General features: G+C 50.5%; 1 protein-coding gene across 1 annotated transcript; it reads right to left on the bottom strand.

Moving 5' to 3' along the window:
* Positions 1-378: 378 nt before the first annotated feature.
* Positions 379-20,891, bottom strand: st3gal3a (ST3 beta-galactoside alpha-2,3-sialyltransferase 3a; the record flags this gene model as incomplete). Its single annotated transcript, XM_067230365.1, is given in 10 exon segments — positions 379-525; positions 1,823-1,978; positions 7,011-7,197; positions 7,334-7,429; positions 8,071-8,134; positions 10,054-10,148; positions 13,674-13,766; positions 15,212-15,254; positions 19,801-19,946; positions 20,754-20,891. Coding segments are annotated over 9 exon segments (996 nt in total), but the record flags the coding sequence as incomplete, so codon positions are not given.
* Between the last annotated feature and the right edge of the window lie 98 nt (positions 20,892-20,989).

Raw genomic sequence — 20,989 nt, 5'->3', positions numbered from 1 at the left:
GAGCCCAATGCATGGGGGGGGGGAGGGGGGGGTTGGAGAGGGCCCGCCTAAGCTGTGCGGCGGATGAAAAAAATAAAAACAAGCGTTTGCGAGGCGTGGACTACGAGCCCGCAGGTGAGAGGCGAGCCGCTCAGCCGGAGATCGGCGCGCCTCCTAATCTCCGCTGTTTTTTTTTTTACGACCAATGCATCCGCCGCGGCCAAACCCTTCTCTGGGTCGTTCGGGGATTGCAACAGGACTGGAATGTCAGATATGCGCCGGGGGGGGGGGGGGGGGGGGGGGGGGGGGGGAGGGGTCACTGTGACCTGACTGAAAGCAGTACCTGGGTTGAACTTCCCTTCCCAGTCAACAGTAACAATGTGGGTGGGGGGAGACTACCTCTTTGATGGCCGACATCCGAATCTTCTCGTAGTAGTGCAGGGGGGCGTGGGGCGTGCTCATGTTGTAACCAAACCCGGCCACCGCCACCTCGTCACAGTTGTGGAGCGCCATTGTTATGGCAACCGTCCCCAGTGTCGGGATATTCTGGAAAAAAACACCCACCCACACACACACACACACGCACACACACACACACCGCACGCGAGACACGTCTTCAATGAAAGAGCGGACATGCTGTGAAAAGCTGAAGGTGGCCAGTTAGAAGGGGAACAAAGAAGGGGGATGGAAAGGTTACCCAAACACAAGTCATGGAACAACCCGGAAGAATAAAGTCATGGCTCGTTAGGAGCGAGGAAACCTGCCCGTTTGTTTTCTCAACAGAACTGATGGGAGAGGTCGAGATCTGATTCTCTCTCTCCCTCTTTCTATTCCCCCCCCCCCTTCCCTCCCTCCCTCCCTCCCCTCCCTCCCCCTCTACTAGGAGACAGTTGAGTGTCCAGGAACTGAGGTAACCTAACAGCGGGCAGTCTGAAGGAGGGTTTGTCTGTGCTGCTGAGGTCTGACTGCCTGACAGGCTTCCCAAGGAGGGAGGCGTTCTGGCGGGCCGGCAGGTTAATGGCGTAAGGGCTTATCAGCAGAGCCCGGGTGAGTGACAGAGGGCTAATCCTGCAGGTGAGTTCTGCCGACTGCCTGATAACGAGACCTGACCGGCGCATCCCCCCCTCCCCAACCCCCCCTCCTTCCCTCTCTAGGAGCCACGTCTTCCGAAAAGGGAGAAACAGCAGAGAACCGTGCCAAGCTAGAGGCCTCCTGCCTACACCGTGCCCTCACTTCCACTGATGTTCATCCATCCAGATCATTCAATATACGAGGCACGGCCATATTAGCATTGGTGTCGGTTTTATTATATATCAGCACGGACTGTCAATACCACGTCACAGTAAGTACAGTAAGAAACAACACCTTAACTGTCAGCGTAGCTTTCATCGAGCGGTTACCGACTATGAACCCACTTCCCTAAAACAGCAAATCCGCCCCCCCCCTCACTTTGCATTAAGAAAATGATTATGAACGGTCGCTCGGTTATTACAAAAATATCAGCAGTTTGAAAATAAACCTGCGGCCCTGCCTATTAGCAACACGCTGATGGTAATAATGTTGGTGTTCTGACTCATTCCTGGGCCCGCGGAGCCCCGCTTGTCATCCTGCCTGTTCCGCTGTATGTCGAAGATGACCTGTCCTGATAGAGGCAGACACACGGGAGAAAACAGCGTCCCAACTGTCACCCCTCCCTCCTAACCGTTAACGAACATGGGAAGGGGAGTCATGTGAGGAAGGGACATTTCCCCTCCCCTGTCGTGGGGGGGAATGTTGTGGAGATTTGACCGGAGCCAGAAGGGTTTCTATATCTCGTGGGGGGGGGGGGGGGGTTTTGGGGGACGGTCTCTCACCCCTCTCCCATCTGCCCGTTGTTGTGGGGCAGGCCGATGAACTTGAAGGCGGCCTCCTGGATGAAGTAGGGGTTGAGGATGCGCACCTCGCTGGGCTCCCTGGGGACGTGGCGGGCCACCGACTTCCAGAACCCGTCCGTTTTGCGCTGGGAGAGAGATGGAGGGAGGGGGGGGAGAGGGCACACATGAGCGAGGGAAGAAGAGAGACAGGCACAGAGACTCAAAAGACCCCCCCCTCCCCCCCCCCCCCAAAAAAAACGAAGAAAAAACATTTGGCAAAAAAAAAAAAAAAAACAGAAACATGAGACTCGTTAGGGGCGGATTGAAAAATGACGCCCGGCGCTATTGCAAATGAGAGGATGCCGGGCGATACGTCTTCTCCGCGCTGTAACAATGTGACCTCTGTTGGTGGTCTGTCTCGAGTCCCCCCCCCCCCCCCCCCCCCAACCAACCCTCCATAATGCATATCAATTACCAGGCAGTTCAGCCAGAGCACCTCCACATCTCCTCTCCGGTCCAGACTCATGATTAGTCATTCCTCCATTGGCCCAGAGCTGGCCCAAGTGAGAGCTGATGCGAAACAGTTGGTCAGCGGCTTTAATGGAAGTCACCTGTGCAAATAAGCCCGCAGGTTGCCTTTGATATTCCGTATAAAAGGGACGGCCGTAAAATGTGCGGCTTTGAGCTGCCTTTGGCCCGGTGCCAAAGGGCACGCCCAGGCACGCCTCACCTCTCTCTGCCAGACAGGTTTGGTAGAAAGGGCCTCTCTGGAGGTGCGCTACAGCGCAGCCGTGTCAGGGCCTCCGACGGGACAACAAGTGCCCTGGTCAAGATCAAACGTCAGCGGTCCCCCATTCAGTCCAACTTCCTACCGCTCAAGCCATCGTTTTTCTTTTTGTAAAGTCGAGCTACGCTCATCGCTCGGCTGTGCCGGGTGCGTGCATTCTTGACGTTGGCGTTGAGAGACGGCGTATGTTCGACGGGGGGGCCACCGTGTTGCAGGACTTGAGAGCTCATTCTTTCCCCGTAGGTGTATCTCGGGAGCGCAGGTCTGTTCAGGGAGCACGGAGACTTTTTATTGGCCCTGGAGGGGGCTTTTAATGAGGCTGGAGTTTATAAAGAGGCCAGAACAGACCACAGCGCCGCAAAAGAAGTGCATTACCCACTTGCGGGTTGGCCTAAGCCAGTGAGTTTTCTCTGTGTTCAAAAACAACAGCAGTAAATCACCTCTTTTCTACCCAATAAAGGGATCGTATTGGTTTTGGATACATAAAAAAGTAGAGTGAAAGCCCACTTCTCCTCCTCAAAACAGAAAAGATTACACCTCAAAGTACTCATGAACGCAACTGTTCGTGTGGCTGAGAACATGTCATTCGATCCCCCTCTGCACAGGTTTCCCGTAGTAGTAATGTCGAGGCCTGCGCTGGGAGTAATGAATCGCTAAAGTGAGATGAAATTACAAATATCAGAACCAGCTGGATGTGTAACGAACCACGGGGCCGCACCGCCCGGCTCGAACGGCGCGGCCAGATTGCATTAAATGAGAAGGCCCGGCGTGATCTCACGGTTCCCCCGCCTTCCCAAAACCGCTTTTCTGTAATGGACGAGGTGACAAAAACATGGGATTAGGAAAAGGGGGGTGGCGTGTGTGTGGCGGTTGGAAAATTCAAAGTCGAGCTTTGGGTCGTTTTTTTTTTTTCTCTTCAAACCAGCCCCAGTTAAAAGCAGTGACGCTGATGATGAGGAACTTTAAAGCAGGGAAAAAACAAGACGAGCAAACAAACCCTGTATCAATATACTCGGGGGGCTATTAGGGTAATTACCAGAGGCCTGCGAAGCATTCCTTATGCCTCCGTGGGCCCAGTTACTGGATACCCGTGACTGAGCCGCCCCGGAACGTTCCGGAACGCGCGGTCGAAACGGGTAGAAACCACACAGCGCTGGTATGGGCTGTTAGCGTAGCCTAGCACGGTCTCTCTTCTCCCCCTGCACGACGCTTCGCTGAAAGCCCGGCTAGTAATCCTGTCTAGACGGGGAACCATTTGGCTCTCTTGCTGAGAGAGGGGAATCTAACACCTCGTCCTTCAGCGGCAGTCGACGGGGACCGGGGGGGGGGGGGGGGAGGGGGGGGCGGATCAGGTGGACAGGAAGGGTGGACACCAAGCTCTCCAAGTCCCTGCCTCGCCTCGGTGGCGCAAAAACCTAAGCCTGTGGTGGTGAATTCTCTCGGTCCGTGCAAGCTGTTAGCATGTAGCGCATGTTTGGACTGGGGGGGGGGGGGGGGGTTGGTCATTTTACTGTGGAGAACAATAAGTCTCGATATGTAGGACTGCGAGTAGGCAACAATGCTAGCACTCAAGTCTCTGCCCCCTCTGCACTGTCCTTATCTCTGTGCCATCAGTCTCCGGCCCGAACTCTCCCTCATTCATAACCCAGTGACAATTGTCCGTGTGTCCCGTTTGTGCGATGGTCCGGTGGTTGCGGCCTAGCTCCGCTGACGGCAGCGACTTGATCTCCTGGTTCGAAAGGCTTGCGGAGGAGGACGGTCGGTGCGGGCGGGCCTCAAAGGCCTCCTTTACTCTTTAACGCCGTATAGGTCAGCGTCTTTGCCTGTGTCTCGGGTGTCGAATGTTCCCAGTAGCCCCCTTGGGAGACATGTTTACCTCACAAACACAAACGCTACCCGTCCACTGTAAACTGTCAGTGTCAGCATCTTAGACGGGGGAACTTAAATCATATCAGGGGCATTTGTGCTGAGACAGTTCCCCCCCGAAAAAGACAGAAGGGAAAAAAAAGAAGAGTTTAACGAGTTTCTTAACAAGACTTCTATTGACGCCTGTCAATAAAAGAGTGCAGAGGAACAGCGGGATGACCGTCACGGCTGGCTGGCCCGCGCGGCGCCTCCGGCCCCACCTGTCACTGCGTGAAAAGTGATCCCAGCCCGGACAGAGGACCACCTCGGTGATATCCACTGTCTCCCCTGACAGGCCCAGGTGAGCCCGTGGCCTCCCTTACTGCCCCGGGGCACTAACGTGGGACTGACGGGCAGAGGTGTGCTCTTGCTCCCTGATGTGCATCCGACCTGACTTCCCATAAGCTTAGAAGAGCTAACCTTGCTAACTGGCTAAGGAGCTAGCCCCACGACCAGCTAGTCCGGTTGTGTGCCGTTATGCTTTTAACCCGATTTTTATTCCATAGCCCCCTTCCCCTCTCCCTCAAAAAGCTTTTGCTTTTTGCCAGGCCATCTTTGAAAATAAGAATTTGTTCTTAAATGATTCTGCCTGGTTAAATAAAGGTAAAAATGAAATAAAAATGGTTTCTGGCCGGGAGGGAGCCCGAGAAACGGGAATCGTGTCCGCATAACTGTTAGGCACCTCGGAACACTCCCCTGCTGTTTGTGTCCTCTGGTGAAGATGCGAGAATTCTTGAACCCCCCCCCCCCAGATCGTTTGACGGTTCCCTCTACGGAGGGAGAGAGGAAGACAATGGAAAAGGGGGCAGGCATGGCGTGTCTTGGGTTGTGGGAATATCTTCTATTCCCACTCAAGCATGGAGGACCACAGTGACTGTAACCAGAGACGCTTCTTACACAGAGAGAGAGAGAGTAAGAGAGAGAGAGAGTAAGAGAGAGAGAGAGAGAGAGAGAGAGAGAGAGAGAGAGAGAGTAGAGAGAGAGAGAGAGAGAGTAAGAGAGAGAGAGAGAAAACACAATTTCAGACTCTCCAACATGGTAACCTTGGATTGACCATGAAGTTTGTGATAAAGATTTAAATTAGAACAAGTTAATATTGGATTAACGCGCGTGCAACGATAATCCCTCTCGGACAGGCGGCTTGGACTGTCCCTCGAGACGCAGAGGAATCCCACGAGAGCCACGAAGCCTCGTATGAGTCACATGCACAGTATTTTGGGGCGCGCGCGTGTGCACTCGGACTCGCCCGCTTGCTAGGTCAGTCCCAGAAGACTCGCTGTTTACAAACACGAGTCCACTTTATCCTCCCTCTCCCTCCGTTCCCCCACTCCCTCCCTCTCTCCCTCCCAGCGGCTCCAAAGCAAGCGGGGGCCGCAATGCATTATGTAAAACCAGGGACCCGTGGTAAAAGCTACACATGTTCCTCGTAGACTTGTACAAACACGACGTGGAGTTGGAGTGAGTCTCCGCGGCTGAACCGTGCCTCTGAAAGTCGTCACCCACATGAGGCAGGATGTCGCCAAAATAGTCGACGGGCCACGGCGAGAGAGGGGTTTGTGCTGGGTTCGCCGTGGCGCGCAGAGGAGCGTAGGGTTACATTGTTGCGTACGCGGCCCCGCGGAGAATGCGGGGCGTCCTTGAGTCGGACGAGCGGCTGGAACGGTGGCCGAGCTTTCAGAGTGGGGTCTGGATGTGCAACGAGGCGCTCTAGTTACTGTACTCTGAGAACAGAGAGACGAGAGAGAGACAGAGAGGGAGGGAGGGTGGCAGTGAGGGAGGGAGAGAGAGAGAAAGAAACAGAAAAGGAGGGAGGGAGCAAGACAGCGAGACAGCGAGGGAGGGCGGGAGACTCATTAACCCCCTTCCTTTTCTACTTAAAGAGATAAGGGAAGTCTATTCGTCAACGCCAGACCAGACAATTAAGCAGATCATTAAGTGGCTGTCGCGCACCTGGCGGAGGGGAAGGCTTTCCAGTCTTGCAGACAGAGACAGCTGTTGTGCCCCTCCACCCGATAACACCGTCAAAGCCAACCAGGTGGAATTCGATTCCACCTGGCTCATTTCGGTGTAATCGACGCTATCCGATTTCTTTATTTGGAATAGAAAGAGGGTTTGAAAGGCCCGTACGCAAAATGTGCATAATGGTAAGCCTGTGGGACGGTGACACAAGACGTCCAGTCAGCTCTGCTCGGCTGGATCCTGTGATGGGTCACCGTTTGTTTGTTTTTTTATCTCGCTACACCCTGGTTGAGCCCAAGTACAATTCAGAAAGCTTGGCTCACCGTGTCCAAAATCCTCAAGTTACAGTTCGATGGCTGAGGCCTGATAAAAGCTCTGGAGCATCGCACACAACCCGTTTTGTGCTGCCTGCCACGGATACAGGCAAAGGCCCTAACAGGTGCGCGCGGTTCAGCTCCATCCCCCCCCCCCGGGGACTCTCCTGCAACCTCCCACTGCCCTCTACTGGTGGCTAGCGGCCGCCTCACCAGCTTCTCGTTGAAGATCATGCTCCGCAGCCACTTGAAGTCCAGGGACTTGAAGGCGGAGAGGACGAACAGGGAGTCCGCCTCGTAGCGCTCCGCCCTCTGGATGGCGCCCTCGGGGTAGGTGATGCGCAGGGTGGTCCTGGAGCCCACGTCCCTCTCGTAGCCCCTCACCGGGGCCTCGTTGAGCCTGCAAACACACCGTGGGGGGGGGGGGGGGGGGGGGGGGGGGGGGGGGGGTGTTCAGCCACGCTATCGTTCAGTCACGTGGCTATGCCGAGGGACGGTGTTTTTTGGGGGGTTTGCCGAGCCGCCGACCGACCGACCTTGCCACCACGTCGTACTCGTCGATCGTCGGGCCCAGGGAGCGGTTGGCGAGGATGCCTCCGTTTCCCATGACGACGCACCTCTTGCAGCTCAAGCTGGTGGAGAAGAGAGAGAGAGAGAGAGGAGGGTCATATTTTAGCGACGTGTCTTATGAAAACACGACTGGGAACCGGGGCACTGGGAGCCGCGCTGAGGATGGTGGGGGGGGGGGGGGGGGGGGGGGGAACGCGAGGAGCTTTTGATTGATTTCCCGATAATCTGATATTTACGCGGGCTATCGCACCCACTGACAGCCTGATTTAGTGAGGAGTGTGACCTCTGTTTAGTCTGAGGTCTACATTCCAGGTGGGAAAATAAACACATTCCTAATTTTCGTTTGCCTACTTGATGAAACCGACTGCATATTCTAGTTGTCATGGAATGGACCGGGGGCCTTAGAAAGACAGAACCTCAGCCAAAAGTGAAAGACATGAAGAAAAAAAAAAACAGGAACGAGAGTTCGACACTTGCCCAGAGGGTGATTATTTCATTAATCTTCCCCAGGAGGGGTGAGGGTGAGTTCCACGTCAACGCTCGCCGGACACGACGTGCTATTTCAAAGCATTTTCATTCATTCCGAAGCTGGTAACACTGCCTTTCTGGATGTCTTTGGGACGCAGCGGCAAAACGCCACAAACACCCCCGTAACGGCCTGGCTGTTGGACTAGATTAGGAGGTTTATCACGGGCCAACGTACCTGTCCAGCTCAGCGCCCAGACCGTAGTTCTTCGTGGCGGTCAAAATAATATTGATCATCTTTTCTGTGGACAGAGAAGAACGGAGGGAGAGAGAGAGAGAGAGAGAGAGAGAGAGAAAAATACGATATGAGTCGAAGATAAAACGAAGAGGAGAAGAAGGGCCCTCTCTTTTTCACGTTCCAGCCGGCGGCATCACCCCGGTGGCTGGATGAAGGGGGGGGGGGGGGGGGATGGAGGCTGGTGATAAATGAGGCAGGGCCCGAAGCCAGAGGCCGGGTGGGCTGACAGGAGGCTGGCTGAACACTTCTTCATGTTATACAACCCCTCAGGAGATGGGTGGCCCGGGGGGGGAAAGGCGGGGGGGGATTGAGAGCCGGGGGGGGCTACTCGTCAAACCCTCCAGCGTCCCGGAGACTTGTATACAGCTGCGGACACACGGACGGGCCGAGGGCGTGGAAGAGAGATACCCCCCCCCCCCGGAGGGACGGGCGGCGTTTTTAAACGAGCGCATTCTGCGTGGCCCGACGCCAGCCGTGCTAGGACGGCGCTCGGGGGAACGGGGCCTACGTCACGCGCGCGCGCGTCCTCGCAGAGCTGCGCTCTTCTTGTCCCTCGGCCTTAACGGAACGCAGGAGAGCGTGACCCCAGATATTGTTTGTCCGCATTCCTCAAACGTTTCTGAAATAGAACTGAAACACTGTCCCAAACCTATGATTATCAAATTGTCCATACTTGTAAAACCAATTACCCTAATGTCTACACGTACATTTTACATTTAGTCATTTAGCAGACGCTCTTATCCAGAGCGACTTACAGTAAGTACAGGGACATTCCCCCCGAGGCAAGTAGGGTGAAGTGCCTTGCCCAAGGACACCACATCATTTTCCCCTGCAGTGAATCGAACCGGCAACCTTCTGATTACTAGCCCGACTCCCTAACCGCTCAGCCACCTGACTGCCACTTGTACATGTCTGACATGTGGTGACAGGGCTGTACAGTGATCACGTCTATTAAGAGATTACATCAAAATTACAATGCTATGACCCATTAGTGTCTCTCAGACACATCCACATCAACATCTTCGGGTCCAAAAACGCCTTGCCTTTCTCGTCTGTGACTAACAGGGGTGAAACAGGAAGGGAAAATGTTTGTCTGCACGTCTGATAGCTCTCAACAAGTCAGAAGACAGTTTAATCAGGCTGGAGGGGAGGTTGAAAGGCTTGCCGTTGCTTAATGCCAAACCACGAGGCCCAGGGTGCCATCTGCACGGGAGGGGCACCCACAACCTTGGAGATCATCACTGGCTTTCTGACAACCGGCCTGCTGCAACAATCCAAACTCATTATATTGGCCTTTTTAATTGTAACTTGATTCTGATTGGGAAATGACACATAAAGGGGTAGGGTTTGCCTCCACTGCCTTATAAAGAAAGATATATAGGGCTATCTGGTCTGGAGCGATAGGTGCATTCTGCATTTAGACCCTCTTCCAGTACCATGCCAATGATCTGGTGTTGTGCTATCTGGGAGACATTTTGCCCAAAATGGTGATCTTGGTGCTGTAAAAAATAAATCAAATCCTAATTCAAGCGCAGGGGAGGGTTGATGCTAGGATAGCATGTTCCCTGTCCCGCACGAAAGGAAACAGGGAGCGCCGATGTTCTCGATAAGGGCCAGCATTTTCCACAAGACAGGGTGTTCCCCTCGGCGTCTGAGCCCTGAGACACCCCCTCCTCCGGCAGGTCCAAGTCCTGGACCGTGACCCTCCAAGTCTTTCCACCGGGTCCCTTATCCAATCAGCTCCCTGCGTGTGTCGGCCCTCTGTTCTCCCGGCCTCCACACGTTCTCAGGACACTTGTGAGGTCGACTGGCTAAAAGGAGGATTCCGCCGTGATTCGATGATGATGAGAATGCTGATAGAATTCAGGTAGCTACACGCACCGCAGCCATTCGTTGCACGGTCTGACTGCACGTATCCCGTACCTTGTAGCTTGACTCCGAAAGGGGGGTAAAAATTGCCGATCTTGGAGAACCGTCGAAAGTTTGTGTCGAGAAACATGGGGGCTGGCTTGGTGAACCTGGAGGAGACGAGGGGAAAAAGAAAAACGAGTTAGAGCGAGTGGGAGTAAAACTGACTGGGCATGAATAAATAAAGTCCTTCCAAACCCCTCACAGCCCCTATATGTGTATGGGAGAGATGCGCCGATTGAAATTCGGCAAAAATGCTTGAGAGGATTAGATGGTTTGTGTTTCAGCTAATCCACTGTCTGTCTCTGTCTTTATCAGCCATGGCAAGGCTTGAAAAACAAGCCTTTCTGAGGAAGAGTAGAGGGAGAGACAGAACCAGAGGGAGATAGAGAAAGAGAGAGACAGAGAGAAAGACAGAGAGAGAGATAGAGAGAGGGGTCATCATAGACACGTCAAATCCCAATTAATGACCAGAGCATGGTCCACAATTCTATTGGTCGATAAAAACAGGCAGTTTAGCCATCGACGAGACAGTGGCAGTGGTCCCCCCTCTGTGAACAGTGAAACACAAAAGTCGGCTAAACACGCAAGTGTAAATACGATTTAGCGGGCTAAACATATTTGACAGTAATGCAGGTTTATGTAATGCTGGCTAGGGGTTGAGATACACTATCAAAGCCCGGGGTCATAGCATACGTGTTGCATCAGCAAGCTACTTCGTCTAACTGGTCTAGTGTTGCATACAGTGGGAGTAATAATAGTTTCCTGTAGGGCAGTACACTTGGAAAAACCAGTATCACCTGCACCAAGAGTTCGCTTCAACTTGGCTTACGCAATCCTTTTTCGATGTTGGAGGTATTTTGATAGGAAGCCAATGATGCATTATGCTTAACAGGAAGACTCGCTTTTTTTTACCGCCAATAATCTCTTCATTCTGACTGTCAAAGAAAATCTTTTCAGATCCTTCTGCGAGCAGATTGTTCTGGCAGCGTGACTTGAGGCATGTTCAACAACGCATGTAAAAACCCAAATTACATTGTTAGCTCGTTTTTGTTGCTTTAGTGTCTCAACAAACATTTTGCATGCTATGGTCTATTTAGCGCTGCCATCTGTCTCCACTTAGAAGGCATTAGGCCTCAGACACACAGAGACGGGCTCGGAACTTGACCAGCCTGCAAGAACCCTGGTCCAGACCTGACGAGCAGCTCTCATTAACACTTCCTCGAGAGCGCCTCGGACACGATATTGCTGAATGACGGCGGCCAGGAGAGGCGACACGCTCCGAGGGACAGACGACCCCGCTAGGAGAGCCCCCGGGGCCAGGGAGGACCTCGGTAAGGTTAGCGTCGGTTAGCGTCGTGCTCGCTTCCACTCGGCTCGGTCTCTGCCAGGAAAAGCGATCGTGTGAGTGAACCCTTGGAGCTTCTGACAGGGTCAGCCACGTCTAATGACACTGGTGTTTACGTGTTGCCGTGAGGCATCGGGTTTACGGTTTCATAACTCTTCGGGAAAAACAACCTGCCCCTCACGGGATCAGCGCTCAGAATCAATCTGAAAATGCATCGAGTAATTTGCCAAAACAAATCTTTAATAGTGCATATTAACTTCAGAACGTTTTTTTTCTTCTTTTTTTTGCTGTATGGTTGCTGTGATACGAGTTGCTGTATGAACAGAAGGCATAACTAGTGATGTGTTGAGAAACACACCCCCAAAATTTAAAACAATATTCTTGTTATCACAGTTTGCAGTCCAACAAGGAGAAACCTAGTGAAAAAAACTGTTTCTTTAACCTAGACAACCTCTTCAAGTCTTGGCGGTGGATTGTGTCTTTTCATGTTTAATATGGCATGATGACCATAAAGTGGGCTCTGATCTGGTGAGGAAATAACAATTGCTAATCAGCAAATGTTGGAATGTCTACAAAACAATTAACCCAGGGGGCCCTACGGAGGAGCCGCCATTTCCTCTGGGGCTCCGGTTCATCCTCTCACCTGCTGCTTGTTTACAGAGAGGGTGAGGGAGTGAGGGTGAGTGAGTGGGAGGCGGTGAGAGAGAGTGAGGGTGAGGGAGTGAGAGAGGGTGAGGGAGTGAGTGAGTGAGCGGGAGAGTGAGCGAGGGTGAGGGAGCGAGGGAGGGTGAGGGAGTTAGAGAGGGTGAGGGAGTGAGAGAGGGTGAGGGAGTTTGTGAGTGAGCGGGAGAGTGAAAGTGTACGAGAGAGAGAAATCCAGATAGGAAACGAGCCCGGAGGGGGCCACGTATTAAAATATGGGTCAGGTACGCATTCATCTCAAGATGCTCGCGAGCCACGTTGAGCCCGCGGCAACCCCCTACGGAAGGCACCGACGGGGAATCGTCTCGTGTTATCTTAACACGACCTGATCTCCCCTCTCGACACAGGCCCGCCTCGTTAACGAGGCTCTCTCGGAGCCCCTGGTGGATTGGAGAGTTGCGTGTCTCTGCTGCTAAGCGAGACCGGATAAGTGCTCCAGGGCCTGGGCTCCTCTCACGCACTGGGGAGGGAAGGGGCGGAGAGGGGAAAAAGGGGCCCAAAAAAAGCCGAGCGCCGTACAGGAGCCGGTCCCCGAAGGGGGCCTCCGCGACTCGTCCGGCCCGTTTCCTGAGAGGACCCTGGGCCGCGGCACCACACAGGTGAAGAGCTTTCACGGTGTGGAGCCTCGTCGTCTTCTCAATAATTCAGAGGGCGGGAAATGGGATCTTTTATCTCTCTCACGCCACTCTGAGCTCGGGGAGGGGTTTCCACATCGACGGAGACTCGGCTGGAACGGGACGTGCCAGCCCTGAGTAAACTTAGAGCGAACGGGGGCGGGCGGGGGGGGGGGGGGGACCCTGTGTAGCGTGCTAACATTTACACTCGCTGACGATCCTAAACGGCGGGACCTTGACGGACAGCAGCGGTGAGGTGACACATCTGTAGCGGGGGCGTACGATGACGCGCGTGGGCCCCTCGGCGGAACATCTGTTTCCACTGGCCCCGGCGCTCGGACATGCGTGACCTTTATCGCTCACGGGAGGAGGGGGGGGGAGGGGGGAGGCAGAAGTGACAGAAAGGTTACTGTCTTCGGAGCGGGTCGCGCCCCCCCCCCCCCCCCCCCCCCTGAGCTGTTGATTGGAGGGCCCGAGTCACCCCGCGGTGCTCGTGACTAACGATCCAGAGGGCTGGGTCGCCCATTACCAATCTGCGGCTGTCACTCTTCAGCCGGGCTCGGCCGCACAAAGGACCAGTGGTCATCCACCAGACAAGGAAGCGCTTCTAAAGCTTTTTGGGGTGGGAGGGGGGTTTCCCCAGAGGAAGCTCGTTTGTATAGGATGTGTGAGGGTCTTTTTTGGGGGGGGGGGTCGGACCGCAGACGAGATGATAATCGCTGTATTTTACTACGCCTCTGGGGAGACTGGGGGGGAGGGGGGGTGGGGTGAGAGCTTGACAGTGGGGCACTTGAGGATCAGAGAGCGACGTCCCTCAAAAGAGCGACGTCCACGTTTGAGTCATGGAACAAAAATCCACGGCGGCCCGAGCGGGTGAAACCGAGAAAGGACACTTTCCAAAGGAAACACGCGCGCACGCACACACACACACACACACGTAAAAGGAGGATTGAGGGCTTTTGGATACTCACTTGGGATAAATGGCGGTCATCTTGGCGGCCGCGTAGTCTGGCTTGCAGGCTCCCTGGCTGAGATTGCCATACTTGTACATCAGCTCCAGCGGCCTGCAGTACAAAGAGGGGAGGTTAGAGACGGAGGGAGGAGGTCAAGTGTGGAACAGCTTCATGTGGGAGCAACGGGAGCGCTCCTCAAAGCCTGGGGAAAAGAGAGAGGGGGGAAAAAAAAACGGTACTGGGTTGGAGGAGCTAAGCAAAGCAAACTCGCTCTTACGCCGGGTCTAACAAAGTGGATCTTTCTCACATAAGGCGGCCTTGCGCAAGGCTGTCTGGGAAATACGCCGTCGTGTAGCTAAAGAAATATATCGCCTTGCGTGGTATTGTTTCAAATTGGACTTTTAGGAAACAGTGCGTGCTCAGGCGATGGTGTCAGATAACAGACAGATGATCGGCCCCGGAAAGGTATTTCGATTCAATTACGCTCCCGGGATAACGAATGATTCATTGTGGGAACGTGAGCAAACAGGACAGATGAAAATAAATATCTACTGTACATGCACAGATGGGCTGTCAACCTATTTAGGACTATCATATCAGAGGGCAGAACCCCCTCCATTCCCGACGAGGACATGAAAAAGAAAAAAAAAAGGCTTGGGGGATGTAACAGCTGTCGTGGCTTCATGCTGACACGAGGGCTGGAGGTGAGATTCTCCGCGCGCGCTTCGTCGGCGCGAGGAGGAGACGGCGTCTGTTTATTCGACGCCGACTCTTCACCTCTACCCGTTGGGAGTCGGCGTAACTCAAACAGTGCCTTTTCAAACAGCCTCGCGTACAGTATCTGCTCAAAGGGGACCCCGTGGAGGGGAGAGACAACCTGATGACTTGTGGAACATATACAGGTGGAGGAGGTCCTTCAGAGAGCACCAGGATTCATTTCCCAGTTTCCAGCGAGACAGAGAGAGCTCCCTGGTGCCCACCCCCCCCCCCCTGTCGACCACTTGTCGACAGATCTTTTGTTAACCAAACGGTCAACCTCACAGCAAGAGGGGTCAGGTCCCGGGCTCTTAATACCACACACGCATTTTTTTTCTTTTTTGATAGTCGCGGCAAAACAACAGCTTTTAGCCACACCATTAATAACCGACACGGCGCTGACGTTCTCAAATAAACACGGGGGGGGGGGGGGGGTCCTCGGATGAGCCGTCCCGGTAACAAGATCAGAAAAGTATGGCAAGAGCACTATGCTATGCTACTATATATATATATATTACTATACAGTACGCCCATTAGCCATGACTAGCATGTACTAACACAGGCAAAGGCATTATACAAGAGTGTGCGGCGAGTCGGTTCAAGGCCAAGGGTACAGTCTTCATGGCTTCACCGCTGTTACTGTTTGCACATAACACAGGGGGGTGGGGGGGGGGGGAACGTTGATCTGTGTCATGTAGCCAAGACAAAACAAAAGGCGACGATTATTGTGAGCTGAGCAAGCACTTGTGTGAGCTGTCGAACCAGTGGGGATGTTTCGGAGATGTACTGTAAATACTTACAAGCTGCTATTTAGCCTCAGCAGGAATCCCTGTTTGTCATACACTGGAAAGGAAGAGACGGAGAGAAGAGATTCATTATGACACCATTGAGGAGGAGAAGGCAGACGGCGATCTGAAAAGGACAGTTGTATAACACTGCTGGTGTTTATACAAAGGCTGCTTTGGTCCTCTAAGTCATAACTCATTCGGATTATATTTCACTTGATGGCAGTTAAATAGCTTGTATGTGATCTAACGGTACAATAAAGATTCCAGCTAGGGCCACTAACCATAGTGCACTTCATGAAAATGACAAATCGTGATATTTTCATAATGATACATAATATAGGTAAACAGCAATGGGAGGTCAGATCAGATTTTGTGGGATTTTTCCACTGCAGGGGTCATAGGAAACAGTTTGTCAGAAGGCAACAATAATTCCACCTTACGACATGGACACAGCCTCATCGACAATGTCTGTCTGCAATCACCCAGTTCGTCATATCACAGGGTTTACAGTTGTTCAATTAACGTTTCCCCTCTGCCCTTTACGGAGCTCAAATGATGACATATTTGCAATGGAAGACGCTAGAAAATGGAAAAAAACGAGCCAAGACTGGCTCCTCCAAGTGGTTTGGCAGCAGCGTGAGGGTCAACAAGTCACCACAGGGTAGGCTAATGTGATTGCCTCATTGTATTCATCACAAGCTGACATTGTTGTTACTGTAGATAGGTTTGTGGATGTCAACCGACAATATTGACGGAATGATGTGGGACTAGTTATGACGACTGCGGACAAACACAGCTTCCTTCAAGCGACCACCCCTTTGTCGTGGGCGTACAGTGAAATACAGTTGCACATTTTAAAAGTATGCCACACGGTTTTCAAAGTTATTGCCTCTGCAATTCACAAGGGAAGGCATTTGGGCCTAATAATGGTTGGCTGAATGACATCGAAGATCCACATATCACCACAGGTGATACTTCCAAAAGTAGGGAATCTATTTACGTTTGGTGCAGGCCAGGCACAGATGTTCAAAACATCCATACACTGACTACTGACGACATTTCCAAAATTCGGAGGCAACTACATCTGAAAAGTATGTGGTGAACGGGATACTTTTAAATGCTGGAGGCCTTTGTCATGCAGAGGAACTGTACAGGATTAACACAACATATTAAAAACTGGACTTTGCAGATAAGAAAAGTTCATGGGTCAGTTTTTAGGAACAAGAGCATTTTCCAACTCTTTAAACTCCATTCCGCTAAAGTATAAACAAGAGAAGGGGGTTGGTATTACAAAGTAAAAGTCCTTTACAGGTCCAGGCAATTCAGTGAGACCAACACAAACAATGCTCGGCTTCAGAGTCGAACAAAGCTTGTGCCTCTTATTATTCCACTTATCAAGCTCTTTCATGGTGCTATCTTCCTGCCGAAGCACACAGCCATGCATGTGGCTGCTTCAGGACGAAATGAAGCGTAAAATAAAAGGGACAGAGGGATGGAGGGAGAGAGAGAAAGAGAGAGCAGTCTTGAGGACTGAAAGCACAGAGGAGATAAAAGCTGGTGTATCTGGCCATGGAGGACCACAGCGTGTGCTTGTGTGTGTGCGTGTGTGTGTGTGTGTGTGTGTAAGGACTGGAGGCTGTGGTCAGGAAGGTCCATGGAGAATGGATGGGGAGGGTGGCTGGGGTGGTTTAAGGAGAAGCGTGTTGTCTCTGGGCAGCAAGGCTGATCCGTTATGCTGAAGGGCTCCATCTATGTCTGGCCAGGAGTGTCTAACAACCAAAATGAGCCCAATCTTACAAAGACATTGATCCCTCTTAAGGAGGTTTATTACCATTTTACACTTTGACCCATGACGTCACGTTCAAATTAGAAAATAGAAGCTAGATATACCGAAGCTAGGAAGCACTTAACAAAATGGAGCTCCAAGCAATTCTGGCCCTGAAGACATGGATGTCGAAGATAATAGTCTTTGTAAGATACCCCAGATAGTTAGAGATAGACTTCCATTGAAGCTTCGATTTGTGGCAATAATGCCTTATGTTGGGAGGTTACTAGCTTTTCTGCTCGTTTCAAAAACAGTTTAAGTGGTATAAACGTCGCAGTGATAAGAATGTACGTATCTTTAAGTACATAAGTGGCATAAGTATCTACAGTAAATACAAATACAAATGGTGCCTAAAATAGACGGGCCTAAATAATTGAAGATAGAGAAGCTTCCTCCAAAAAATGTATGCTTCTGTACACGAGTGGGTAGTATAAACAAGCCTAAACCATGGACTGCTCGTGAGGACTATTAATTAACTCTCCCAACATGGCTAGCTAGCTTAAATGACACGACACAGGCTAGGCTCTAAAACTCTACCTGAACCTCGTCCGGCGAAGAATAAGCTATCCACGTCCGACTCTGAAACAGAAGAGTCAAGGCCACGGGCAAGCCTTTAGGGAGCCTTTTAAGCCTTTGGGGGAGTCAGGTGGCTGAGCGGTGAGGGAATCGGGCTAGTAATCCGAAGGTTGCCAGTTCGATTCCCGGTCATGCCAACTAACGTTGTGTCCTTGTGCAAGGCACTTCACCCTACTTGCCTCGGGGGGAATGTCCCTGTACTTACTGTAAGTCGCTCTGGATAAGAGCGTCTGCTAAATGACTAAATGTAAATGTAAAATGTAATGTAGTTCAGTCAGTTCAGGAGGAGGGGAGATACAATGTTAAAGGGGAAGCAGAGAGTTAGCCAAACGTTTTAAACAAAAACAAGACATGACCAACAGCTTCATGCTCCCAGTCAAAAAACTTAGGCAGACAACTCTTTTTATTATTCTTGTTGTTATTATTATTATTTTTTTACTGGTGATACCACTACTATGATTATTCACTGTCTGTCTATCTGGGTCAAAGTGTGTTAGTCATGTCATACAATGTTGCTGTTAAGTAGGAACAAATTACAAGTCATAGGATTAAGCAACACCCTTGAATGAAAATAAACTAATTACAGCTGTAAAATGGCTCATGTCAACAATACGCCGGGTGTTTATTTTTCATAGTGGAAGGAGCTGACATGTTCGGAGGGAGATGTAATTCAATCAAGTTTTTGCATGTGACTTGACATTTAGGAGTCCAGATAAATGAGTCACAACAACTCTATCCATGAGATACTGAGGATCTGTTAACACTTAACGTGTTCCTCCCTGACTATCTGGACAGAAACAGGCCGATCCCTTGATTACGTGTATCTTTCTAAGGTTTATCTACATAAGTTGTCGGTTATCAGCAATCTATACTTTGAAATATTAACGCTTTTCAACGTTTTATTGAGTATTCAATAACTGAGGCCTAATCGACAGCTTTAACGATTCACGTGACATTTTGGGGGATCTTGAGCTACGCCTTGTCTCAGTTCATGAAACATGGGGCTTTACACTAACCCTATTAATGTCTTTGCTCAATGTGGATTAAAGCAATTCATGCAAAATGAAACCCAGACGTAGCCCTAACTTGTTTAATTGGTTAGTCTGAGTCATCACCAATGTCATTCTAATAACTGGCAGGCTTCCAAGTGAAGTTGAAGGCAAGAGCCCACTTTAAAATGAAAAATTATTCTTTAATTACTCCAGATGATTTAAAACTACACATGAAATCTAGACCTGGCTAAAGCTTTGAGTGATGAGACCTGGACTTCCTGGTCACATGATACTGAGAAGAGACAAGGACCATTTGAGGAAGCACACCTTTTAAGCCCAAAAAAAACACAACGGCGGCCCCATGTTTGTGGCGGACATACCTCAACGTGAAATTGGGAGAGTGTGTGTGCTACTCAAAAGGCTTACTTGAGATGGGTTAGGCTAAAGCCCAACTGCCTGGCAAAATCTTCTTGTCTGTCTGCCAAAAGGCTTAAAGACTCAGAGAGAGGTTAAATGCTCTAATCTACAAACATTTACTTTAAAAAAATGAAGTTTTTTTTCTTTTTTCTTTTACATAATGTGCTATTTTCAAATCAAGCAAGTTGGCAGAGCTCTCACAGTCGCTCCTACATACCTTGTAACTCTGAATCCAACACGCATCTGCAGCCGTTTGCAGCAAACAAACCTCTACCCTAAATTGCTAACAAATGCTGATATGGGTGAGGTAGAGGAGTCATTTTCAGCTTTCAAATATGTGTATTTTCACAGAACATGAGTGCTAGTTGAGGGAAGTAAAGAATAAATACTGTATGATCACAGGACATTGTTACCAAAAGAAGAACAGTAACTGGAATGTGCTTACAAGCATCCTGTAAAAACCAATTAGGCTTAATTACAAATTCTGTAAGGTCAACCTTGAGCATTTACACCATAGCTGCAACAATAAACTGGACTGTTGCAGGATTGGTTAAGAACAACTCGTAAAAGCTTTTTAACACTTTTTACTGCTAAGAAGACTACTCTGACTTCAGGTTAGTAAACGTTAGGGTATGAGCTCCCTCGCTTGGTACAAGGAAGCATTGCCGTCATTAAGAGACTGGACGTCGGCGAAAGGGGAATCGGGTTGTAAATAATTAAGCAGTTAGGCTGCATTTAAACCTTAATGGATGTTGCAACTTGTTCGGCACAAACAATAACAGCACACTCACGTGACTTCTGTCCCCATCCACGTAAATGAAGTCGCCCAGAGGAGTAATAGAGGAATCCCAGGACCAGCATGGAACATAGCCCCAGGACCAGATTGCGCGTGGGCTTCATTCGCATCTCTTATGTCTGTACATGGCACCACTGGAGCCTAAACAGAGCACATCAAAACTATTACAGACCATGTTCCATGGCTGGATATATTGAATAACGTGGTATGTCAATATCCTTTCTACACCCAAAACAAAATTGACCTAGCCTACTTAAAACATACAAAGTGGTAATTGAAAACTATAGCCTCAAGGTTCCAGATATATTGTTTGGAACCCTCATTGGGTTATTTGTCACGTAAGGGATGATTCGTAGAACCTTATTTCAGAGAGATCTTGCGTATATTATTACAAATACCGACCCTTTTCTGTTCAAAGTGTTATGGTCGTTAATATAGGTATATCTCAATCTAACAGTCAGCATACCACCTTGTACACCAATGCTACCACTGTAGGCTTCATAGATAAGGTCAGGACCGCCTGCCAGCCTGGTTTGCTGTTTTCAGTACCTGTGTAGTTAACTGTAAACGACCTGGTTCTGACTGACTTACTTGGCAAACGAACTCAACGTAACTTGCTCCAGATAGATTCAGTAGCATTATCTAGGTTAGCTATCAAACAGATCACAGTATAGTTTATTCCCTGCTTTGTCTCCTTTCTCAGTGTGCTCATTCCAATCAAACGCCTGTCTGATTGCCACTGCCAGTGTCATTAACATCAGAGTTCGCGGCCAAATACAGTTACGAAATGCTAAATACAGGTAAACAAATGTTTGCACAAATGGTTTGTAACGTTAGTCGAGCTATACATTACAGGAGACCAGCACGTATCCCGTTATATTATGGACGGGCTAGCTAGCTAGCTCTAGCTTTTATATGACTGGAATATTTTTGTATGATCAACCTTACCGTTTCTTTCACGATGCGGGTCCGCTGTTAAGGTGAGGTTTGCCACTAAAATTCATGTTATGTTAGAAGGCTTAAATAACACATCGTTCAAGTAGTATTGTCTTGTCAGCAATTACTGTTATATCTACAACATGCTTGCGGCTGAGAATAGGATGGTAATCAGTGCTGCGGAGCCTTGAGCTAGTAGTAGACTAGCTCTAGCATTAGCAAGTAAACACACTATGTAGACGCGTCTT

The sequence above is a fragment of the Osmerus mordax genome, chromosome 27, assembly GCF_038355195.1.
Source record: "Osmerus mordax isolate fOsmMor3 chromosome 27, fOsmMor3.pri, whole genome shotgun sequence".
NCBI classification, from domain to species: Eukaryota; Metazoa; Chordata; class Actinopteri; order Osmeriformes; family Osmeridae; genus Osmerus; species Osmerus mordax.
Note: the sequence above shows the minus strand (reverse complement) of the source record. Positions and strands in the feature narration are given on the sequence as shown.